The sequence below is a fragment of the Rhynchophorus ferrugineus genome, unplaced genomic scaffold, assembly GCF_030347505.1.
Source record: "Rhynchophorus ferrugineus isolate W39M unplaced genomic scaffold, kcgeb_rfMv2 rfM4, whole genome shotgun sequence".
Lineage (NCBI taxonomy): Eukaryota > Metazoa > Arthropoda > Insecta > Coleoptera > Curculionidae > Rhynchophorus > Rhynchophorus ferrugineus.
In genome coordinates this window covers 21,330,949-21,341,994 of record NW_027472583.1, presented here as the reverse complement: position 1 = coordinate 21,341,994, position 11,046 = coordinate 21,330,949, and the positions used below count along the sequence as shown (strand labels likewise).

The 11,046-nt window shown below is 33.4% G+C and overlaps 2 protein-coding genes across 2 annotated transcripts; both read right to left on the bottom strand.

Moving 5' to 3' along the window:
* Positions 1 to 1,952: 1,952 nt before the first annotated feature.
* LOC143196322 (uncharacterized) lies at positions 1,953 to 3,149 on the bottom strand. The gene has a single exon (XM_076403987.1). The coding sequence runs from the start codon at positions 3,147 to 3,149 to the stop codon at positions 1,953 to 1,955; it is 1,197 nt and encodes a 398-aa protein (XP_076260102.1).
* A 2,702-nt stretch (positions 3,150 to 5,851) lies between these two features.
* LOC143196700 (uncharacterized) lies at positions 5,852 to 7,794 on the bottom strand. Its single transcript, XM_076404586.1, has one exon. It carries the CDS (start codon positions 7,713 to 7,715, stop codon positions 6,522 to 6,524), a length of 1,194 nt encoding a protein of 397 aa, XP_076260701.1. The 5' UTR covers positions 7,716 to 7,794; the 3' UTR covers positions 5,852 to 6,521.
* Between the last annotated feature and the right edge of the window lie 3,252 nt (positions 7,795 to 11,046).

Here is an 11,046-nt window from a genome sequence, read left to right as displayed (position 1 = left end):
ATGACATATGTTATGTTGCAAACGTTGATAGAATAAGAGCTAAGAGAAGACTAAATGAAAAATAGGGCGTTTGTGATTAGTCGCACCAAAAGATTATTTTGGAAAAATCTTTTAAAAGGTGTATGAAACATAATTGTCCTTTTGAAACAATCTAATTTTCATTAAAATTTTAATTTTCTTAAATCTAAAGCCTTAGTATCGCTCGTGTTGTTAATTCAAATTAAGTTATTTGTAAAATATATTGATGAAAAACATTTTCGAAAAGAAACCAAGAGGGCTCATCATTCCTTATAACACCTATGCTCTCAAAACTGTTTTATGGTACAATTTTAAGCCTCCTCATTTACTGTTCTTTATAATACTATTTGTGAATTTCTGAAATGATCAAAGAAAAACAGTGATACGTCCAAAATTTAATTTATTAGCCGAACAATATACTCATTTTGTTATCTATCCCAACGAAATCATCAGTACGAAAACGTTTCTTAATCTCATCAGGATACACATTTTCAGTACACGATCCCTTTCTTCTTTTAAGTCCTTGCTTTCAGTATAATATTTATAACAAAACAAATATTTAATTATATATATAACATTTTGGGTCCTATAGCGTTAATTTCTTAGTCCATACTGTAAGGACTATGATCTATCCCATACTCATGTAATGTTTCTCTTGGAAATATCGATACTGGTAAAAATAAAAAATATCAAGTCCGTACAAGAATTGTCATAGGAAAGTGTCTGCAAGTCCACTACTTTGTAAGTAGTACTTGTAAATGTAGCAGGTCTTTGCATTACATTAAATATACAAAAATTGTAATGGTAGAGGCTTTTCCACGCATCGTCGAGGGGAAATTTTCCAGGCCACATTTTTTTCCTAGATTTTTTAATGATATTAAAGATGGATGTTTTATAGGGACAGAGTGTAGGGTCAAACAGCCTTGTTGAATGGATACATTCCGTAATATTCTGGTAACAATAGTAATGCTTTCCCGGCGGTTTAATTTCCAGTAAACATGGAAGTACCTTTTCTTTAAAAACACCCTCGCGAAGGATTCGCATGGCTAGTGATGCAGCATGGATTTTTGCATTATTGCATTGTTTAAATGGAACATTTTGTCTTGTTTTTGTTTCTTTATCTCTGCAGGTATTGAAATAGATTATTGTTTCTTTTTTCGTCTATCTTTTCTCTGAGCACAAAGACAAATGCGACATAGAAATGGAATGAACCAAACCAATCATAGGTCCTTGCGTTTCTTAGCATATCGTTTTAAACAAGCTATAAGTTCATCCCTACAAAAGGCAATTAATTAATTAATTTATAAAAAATAATATATATAAAATAATTTATATAAAATATAAAAAATTAATATAAAAAAAACAAAAAAAAGTATGACATCAATAAAAAAACACTGAAGACTAAAAATTTACTTTATTTATAATAATAAAAGCATGCACAAATGCATTTTTTCTATATAATTTTTTGGTAATCCCTATATTTAAAATGTCATTCATAAATTATAATAAAACGCATAATTAATATCGAAATACATGTTACTTAAACATTGTAAAATAAATGCATGTTATGAATATTGAGAACTGCATGTTACCTCTGTTTTGATTTTCATTACTTGTCCTACGATCAGCATCAAGCAGTATGCGACTTTCATTAGGTCCCCTATTACCCCATTTTTTTAAAAATTCTTATTAACTTTATTTTAGCTCATGTTGATCAATTATAACTTTCACAAGCACAATTCAAGTCAATTAACCAACCGAGATACTAGAGGGCGTTAATCAAAATAAGAAATATCGGTAATGTAGTAACAAAATCATATTTTTTTGTTTTTTTTGTAGTATTTTATGTATTATATATAAGTGTGAATTAATCAGCAAAATAACACAAGGCTGACGCTGAATATCGAAATGCAAGAAGACTTTTCACTGTATTTTTATTTTTCAATCCACCCTAAAGAAATCATTGTGAGTAAAGTATTACCCAACTTCTGTATATATTCCATTCCCAGAACAGGCTCCTTATCTTCATCATACATGTCGTTTGTGATGTACGGCAAAGCTCGCAATATTTGAAGAATCATTCTAGGTCCTTGTATTTTAAGCTCTTTGTAAAAATTGTTGACAGTATAAGGACGAACATCGATTTCATATTTCGTCAAGGTATAAACGAAGAAATCGTAATACCAGCATACCAGAAAATCATAATGAGAATTAAGGAGGTTACTGTTAACGCTAGTAAATAGAAAGAAAATCAAATCGTTGCAGCAGTGAGAATACTCTAGCGTTTGATTGTCTAATATTTTGATGGACTTGCCTCTGTATATGCATTCGCATTTCATCATCAGGTTTAATTTGGAAAAATTGGAATGGCATAAAGTGATCCAAGAATCGCATGTAAATGGTTTGCCAAACAAAGTGTACTTTTTGGATTTTTCAATGGCTGTTTTAATAGATTGGAGGTAGGGACTGATTGCATCGTTGAACTTGAATACTTGATAAACCATGTCGTATATGTTATCGAACCAATGAGGAATCTTGTTATGCTGTTTGATGTCTAGTAGAGACGGAAGAACATTTGATTTAAAACTGTCAAGTTGATGCGTTCTCATAGCTAGTGGAACGGCATGCATATATGCTAGTGTTGTAAGTATTACGGTATAATCTTGAAGTGAACAGTCTCTATTAGTATTTTCGCATTGATAGCCTTGTTCCTTTAGCTCCTCTAGTATTAAAACAGCGGTTTCATCGGGCACAGTCTTCTCTCTATCGATATTTAATCTGGCTCCGATGCATTTAGGAAATAAGTTATAATATGGCATCGCACGTATACATCTATCACGTTGAAAATTGGTTATAGCTGGGATCGCCAGTTGGTAAAAATAAATTTCTTTTTGGAACCTGGCTATGTAGTCTGTACGTATGTCGATATTCGTATCTTGTTTACAGAGTTTCACAAAATAATTGACGACTTTCGTACCATCAAACGGACACGCATCGATAGTAACACTTAACTTTAAAGCAAATATATTGCTACATGGGACAAACTCCTGGGAGAGGACCACTATGTCAGTGTTTTCGTAGCGACTTAATATGAAATCTAAATCAATGATTTCTGGAATCTCGTTAGACATATTAAAGAGGCATAGAATTACAATCTTAATACCGCGACATTAATGTATAGTTAACTGAGTAATGTATAAAAGAGATTTTTAGATATACGTCTTACGATAACGTAGACTAACATTTTAAAATTCTCGGCATTATACTGATAACTTCACATCGAAGCCATGATTGGCATGAGTGGCATTTTAAACAGTTTACAAGGACCGACAAACATATTTATCATTACTAGTAATAGCTCAGTGGTCGAAATTCGACCACAATTTATTGTTACATACTTTATTATTATAGTAATCCTTCGCAGTTTGGCTTATGATCAACTCTCTTGTTTTGTTATAATGCCTCAGGTGACTTTATAGTGAAGCCAATACTTACAAATCAAACAAAGCGTTTTAGAGAGCAAATTCTATTGCTTGTGTTTTGATGACGCTATTTACAGACTAGTTTACTAATTTGTTTCTGTCGCTTTGACGGGCGTCGTCACATTTTTTTGGCAAAATTAGTTTTTTTAATTCAGCATAATTCAATTCAAGGGTGATTCACTGATTATAGCGGCCCTCCAACTTTTCGGTACCATTTTTTTAGTACGATTTCTCCTTTGCTTTAAAATATGGCTCAGTTTCGGCGATCACCTCTTCATTCGACGAAAATTTCCTCCCAGCGAGCATTCTTTTGAGATCTGAGAATAGGAAATAGGTCGCTGGGAGCCATATCTCGAGAATACGGTGGATGGATTTGGCGATATCGTCCTTCAAACGGTCCAGTAACGCTATGTAATAGTCGCTGTTGATGGACTTTCCTTTTTCAAGATAGTTAATAAAAATTATTCCATGCGCATCCCAAAATACAGACGCCATAAGCTTGGCAGCCGACTGTAGCATCTTCCCATGCTTTGGAGCGGGTTTGTCGTGTGCACTCCATTCAGATAACTGTCGGTCGGACTTCGTAGTAAAATGATAGAGCCATGTGTCATCCATTATCACATATCGACGCAAAAACTCGGGTTTATTACGCTTGATCATCTTCAAACATTTTTGGTTAAAAGTGAGCTCGCGCGGCACCCACTTAGCACAGAGCTTTCTCATACCCACATATTCGTGAAAGATATGATGTACACGTTCAGTTGATATCTCTAGAGTGTCTGCTATTTAATTCAATTTCAATTTACGGTCATTCAAAATCATTTTGTGGATTTTTTAAACGTTTTCGTCGGTAACAAACTCTTTGGGCGTTCTCCAAAACTCTCCACTGCGTTCACCATCCTCGGTGCTCATTTCACTACGTCTAAACTTAGCATACCAATCCTTGATGGTTGATTTTTCCCGAAGAGAGGAGAAAAAATCTTCTTGAACTTCATAGAGCCTGTTGTGATTAGTCTCTCTGTCTCTCTTCGGGTTCCTTCCCTTCGTCACCATGCCGTAGCTTTGAATCGACTGAGATTGGGCCACTGTCGTTTTTCGCACGGTTACTTGATCACTTTGAACCCGCCTGCTAACTGTGAGTTTTGTCACCGTGCCCCTATTTCAGTCTACTACATGGCTCACGAGAATTAGTTGTGTTGATAATCTTGTATTTGTGCTCATTTTTAAATTGTATATACACTATTTATACTTTTAACCCTCCTTTTTGTGTTATTAATTTTATTTATTTATTAATTTATTATTTTATATATACACTTTATGTCTGTTCCGGTCCCCTTTAGATCAACACCGTACTACTTTAACGTGTTTCGCCGGACTGACACATAGGTGGCGCTACTAGAATTAAGTTTTTTAGTTAGCGCTAATCCTCAAAAGATGCGTGTATAAATTTGACAGCTATCGGATCAGTAGTTTTTTCAACGACGTTGTACCTCGTTTGTTGCGAAACAAGAAACGAATGGGATAAGGACATGGTATGGATACAAACACCCGCGATGGAGAGGGGAGATAAGGCTGCCGATTTAGCCGCACTATCTGTGCATTCATTTCCCGGTACACAAACGTGAGAAGGGATACACTGTAAACTTGTCCCAATCCTATCCAGATAGAAGGTACGGATAATTGACAGTGAGTCGATGACCAGGGGATGGTTAAACTTCTGTTCCAGGAAACAATCAACAGCATTTCGTGAGTCGGTCAGGATTAGCCATTTTTTGAAGGATTGTGTTGAGATGTAGGATAAAGCTATGAATATTGCGAATAGTTCAGCGGTCAATACTGAACCCTTTTGGAGCCCCTACAGAAGGTCCAGTTGTCCACCACAAATACACTGTCAAACCCTGGACAAAATATCTGCAATTATGTGAGACGTACGAGTGGATTAATTAGGGATAAGACGGTCCAGGGGGTGTGGATGACAGATGGAGGTCAGATATAATTTCTTCTATTAATGGAAATGTAAGGTTACTTTTATATCAAATACCCACAATTAACAAAGTATTAATAACTTAATAAAATCAAATAATACAGCATTAAATATTGCAACAGAAGTACTATAATTAAGTTTATTTTTAATACTGTAATAACTGTCATTCACTAAATATAATAATTTTTTTTGTCTTTTACAAACTCTATATATATATATATATTGTCGTAAATATGATGTTTTACAAGATTTATTGCAATTGATTTTTGGTGTCTGCTATTATATACCTTAATAATATCAAACTAAAAAAGTTTAGTTACATTCTGTTGTATTTTTCATAACGCATTTATTAAAAAAAAACAACGAATTCATGCTGCCTAGGAAGATCTAAATTTATTGAATATATATAAAGTACATTTATGGACAATTTCAAAATACACGTTATTATTACGAAAATTTTGAATATTGTAATACACCTATTAAATATGTTTATATTGGAGTAGCGTTACTGTTAATCCGTTATATGGTAACCAGCGGGAGATTATCCTTTATCTGCGTTGAGTCGTCATCTTGTAATTATGATTCCTTATCTACTACATCCTCTTATTTCTAATTGGTTTAAGGCATCTAAAATTTTGATTATTGTCTCAATACTCCTCATAGTTTTAACGGTATAAGATGGAAAGTACGCCTCCAAAATAGCAAAACACCAATGAAAGCATTTTATACCTCTAACAAGAAGAATATACAAATTGATTTGTGTTTTTAAAATATTTTTCCGCTTTTTTTGTATTTTTTAATATTTTTGAACAAATAAATCTAATATTTTTCAAAAAGTTAAATATTTAAAAATTACGTTAAACATCAAGATAGAAGAAAGAATACATTAAGATACAAGAATACATCAAGATACACATACACATAGATTTAGAAATTTTGAATATATAAAATTTTAAGCAATTCCGCGAAATTCATTTTACTCGTGCAAGGACATATTGAATAGGGTTAGATTTTCGAATAGTGATCCCGTGGCGTTGTTAATTCTTAAGCCAGTCGCGTGAGAGAAACAGGATGATGATATCTCTCAGTCTGCGCTTGAACTTGCTCCCTAAAATAGGTTCCCCATCTTCCCCGTACTTATTGCACGCAATGTAGGGCAAGGCCTGCAATATTTTAAGAATCATATTTGGTGCCTGAATATTGAGGTGCTTGTGGAAATTGTTGCGACTGTAAGCCACAAGATCTATATCGTATTCCATTAAGACTTGAATGAAAGAGCTAAAATAAGACTCTAGCATAAAGTCAAAGTGGTATTTAAAAAGGGTGGAGTTAATACTGGTCGACAGAAAAAATACCAAATCGTTGAAGCAGTAGGAGTATTCCAGTGTTTTGAAGTCTAGTAATTTGCAGGCGATGGGGATAGCAGTTTTGGTGTCATATTTTAACATCACGTTCAAAATTGAAAAGTTGGAATGACACAAGGTTATCCATGTTTCATCTGAGAACGAGTCGTTAAATAAAGTATTGTGCTTGATCATTTCGATGGTTCTTTTAACGGATGGAATATAGGGCAGCATTTCGAAGTCGAAGTCCCCCAATTCATCAAGCATTTCATTGATTTTCTTATAGCGACGGGATCTGATATTCGGTTGTTTGGTGTTTATAAGACAAGGGACGACTTTGTTCTTAAAATCGGACAGACAAAGAATGCGCATGGCTATAGGGGTAGCGTGCATCTCCGCTAGGTTTGCTAGTACTATTTCACAAGCCGACATGTATAAACCTTCCGTAGGGTTTGGGTTCATATATCCCATCCTACCCAAATGCTCGAAGAGCAGAATACCGCTTTCGTCGGGTAGGCGCTTGCCCTGTTCTGCACTTACTCTCGCCCCGATGCATTTGGGGAACAGATTTTGGTATGTTCGTGCATATATACTCTTTCTTCGCTGGAATTCGGTCATGGCTGGTACGGCTGTATCATAAAAATCGACCTCGGTCTTAAAGTTTGAGAGGTGGTCTATACGAATGTAGACTTTTATATCTTGTTCGCACATCTTTACAAAGTAGAAAAGCTCTTCCGGTTCTGCTTTCTTCTTCTCGATTAAAACCTTGAGTTCGCAAAGTGTTGGTTTCCAATATTGCGTAAAACTCTGTTCATAAACCATTAGGTCAACTTTATAATATTTACTTAAGATGTCGTTTAAGTTAATAATTTTCTGAGATTCAGCCATGACAAAACAGCGCAGTAGTCGGATGTTAATACTGATTCAATGATGTTCTGTTGGCAGTACAAGACACAAAAGTGATTTCTAGATGTACAAATATCGATAAAGTAAACTTGTAGTTGGAAAAACAGAAACATTCTTGGCATAACCGTATTCTCTTCGAACTATTTTAAATACTAAATAATTTACAAGGATCGATAAAAATATTACAAATAATATACAGAAAAGGTTTACTGCTGTATTAGTGTACAAATTATCTTTTAGTTATTTACACCAGAGATACATTTAGAGATAAGCATTTGCATAGTATATAAGATTCATATATAGAATCTATTCAAAGTTTTTTGTATATATGTCATCAAGATGTTTAATGTATTGCCTACCGCAATATTTTCTTTCTCAGTTTATTCTAGTTAAAAAGAAACATAATGCTGTTTGATAAGTTCGAACGTGGAATCGAACTAGTTTGTCAGAATCGTCCTGTTGGTAAACGTACGCAAAATTCTTATGTTATAATCATAGAAAAATATAGATTTAACTTAATAGGAAATTTTGGAGAAATGTTTCGCGAGGTCCAACATATAGATGTCGCTACTTTTAACTTATTACTTAGTTTAATCGCTAGGCTGTAAGCGGCGGCGGAATCTGTTTGGCTTACTTCGTTTCTATGGCACGTTTGTTATTTATTTATTTTGAGCGCCATTTGCAGTATGGCTGTCATAAAGAATAGTGCGTTTAGAGATTAAATTATTACTTTATTAGTAATAAAAGTCGGTAGTACAAAAAGTAAAGTGAATTATTGATCTAGGAAGTGTTGTGTATCCGGATGCACAGATAGTAAAGAAATGCAGAATCGTTTTCGTTTGAAGAAGTATTTGGATGTCATTAGGCAATGGTTGATAATGTTAAAAATCCCAAACTGAATGAATTAAGTATCAAAGAAATTTATGATCGTTACATCATGTTTTGTTGTTGTAAGTTGGGGTAAGTTTATTCATATATATTCAAACATCAAATATTGATTTTTTTAATTTTAAAAATTAATCCCCTTCCGAAAGAGCCTATGCAAATGGGTATATACTTTTTTCTTGGATCAATAGTTGCAGCTCCAGTAAAATAAATAATGGCTCCTGAATGCAAATCTCTTAAGAGTAGGTCAACCGATAGTCAACACACGAGAAATATTGCTGTAAAATGTGTTGCTCAAGTAAGAACAAATTTGTTAAAGTGGCATCAATTTACTACCTTGAGGGGTTCTTTTCATTAAAGAAAAAAAGTTTAATTATCCATATAAATATATTGGCTTAAGGCTATTTAACCAAGATAGTTTTTTTTAGATCCAGCTAATGGTTTAAGGAATACACATCCTCGGCTAGTATGTTTTAGAAGTCATTTGAATCGTTTAACATCATGTAATTTTTCTCATCTCATTGGCCTTTAGGAAATTGTGGAGAGGAAGAACATGAGGGCTCTTTAAATAATTATAATAGCGGGGGATGACTCTATAACTTCAATTCCAGAAGTTCCTATATGAATAGATGAGCCAAGGCAATATCTTATGCCCCAGAATATTGTTTCATTATGCTATGAGTAGGGCTCTTTTAACCTCTTCTTTTAATTATTTTTTAATTTTTAAACTCTTATTTTATCCCGCGATATTACCACGTCGATAATATAACTTATTTTTGTGAAATATATTTAAAACATGTAAATTCAAAACCCTTTATTTTAATTGTACACTACAAAATGATTTTCAATAATATTACAAATAATAAGGTGTGCTATATACTTTTGATGAAACCCATAATAAATATCTAATAGATTAAATTGATCGCACTAAACAAATATGAAAAAGGAAAAGGACGGAAGAGATAATTTTGATTTGCAATGCACCAAAGTTTTATAATATATATATATATATATATATATATATATATATATATATATATATATATATATATATATATTTTATTTAATAAATTTATTTCAGAAAAAAATTGCTTGTCAATTAAATTTCACTTGTCAATTAAACATAACCTCAAGGCTGTCACGTGCCAAGCTACTAATGAGCCAATCAATTGTCTTCACAGTAAAATATTTTTCTTACAGGTGCCTATAATTGAGACCTCTGGATGTTGGGCAAAGCAAAACTTTGCGCCAGAGTCCCCTATTGAGTTCCATCTCTATTACTCTATGGTTATAATTACGTGTTATAAGCCATCAAAGATTGTTTTAACGCTTTGTTTTAATAAGTTTCAGATCGCCACGATTTTTATAGAAAATATTTTTAGCGTGTTGCAGCTGCACTGAATATTAATGCGGTCACTAAATCGTCTGCGGCCTCCAAAAAAACAAAAACATATAACACGAAGGAGTTTAATAGAACTTCCAAATATTGCTTTTAAAGTTATATATTTTTTTTTAAATAACAATATCAAGGAAAATTATTATATCAATTTGTATATTTAGATGAGACATGTGTAATTTAGAATGGTACATTTGATCACTCATGGCATGATGATAATAAATATAGTGTAAAATCAACAAAGGTTGATGGAAAAGGTAAACGTGGGAATAACAATAGATTAGGTTTTGTTCCAGCTTGGAGAACTTGTAGGGACCATCAGTTATTATAATGGATAATTCACTATATGATAGTACACTGGTGAAGAAGATCCCAGCAAGTGCATCAACAGAGGCTGCGATTAAGGAATGGCTTAAAGTACATAAAATAAGTTTGAAGAAACCATTTTAAAGAATGAACTATTTCAAACTGCTACTCGTTAAATGTAAATGAAATGTTTCATTAGGCTTTTTACAATTTATTTTTTCAGAAATAAGCCCGAAAAAAGATATACAGTAGATCAGATGGCTGAAAAATATGATTACATATAATTACGACTTCCTCCCTATCACTATATGTGATATAGACATGCATGCGAGAAGGACAGTCTATCAAGAACTGTTTGGATATGTGGAAGAAAGCATTGTCGACCATAACATCTTCGGTATGAATGAACTCGATTAGACATACAGAGGAAGAAATTGATAAATTGTGGAATCCTGAGTGTGTTTTAGACAGATTGGAAATTAACAGTCTAGGGATTGGCTTCGAGAGTGACTTGGAAAGTGACAGTAACTAAAGGAAACTTTCAGAATACGTAAGCTTGCTAGCCGACTGTTGTGTTTTTCCACGCTTTGGAGCGGATTCATCATGTGCAGTCCTCTCAGATGACTGTCGATTGGACTTTAGAGTGAAATGATATAGTCATGTCTCATCCATTGTCACATATCGACGCAAAAACTCGGGTTTATTACGCTTCATCATCTTCAAACT

Excerpts from the sequence above, each read along its gene's own strand:
- LOC143196322 (XM_076403987.1), bottom strand. The coding sequence starts at position 3,149 with ATGTCTAACGAGATTCCAGAAATCATTGATTTAGATTTCATATTAAGT.
- LOC143196700 (XM_076404586.1), bottom strand. The coding sequence starts at position 7,715 with ATGGCTGAATCTCAGAAAATTATTAACTTAAACGACATCTTAAGTAAA.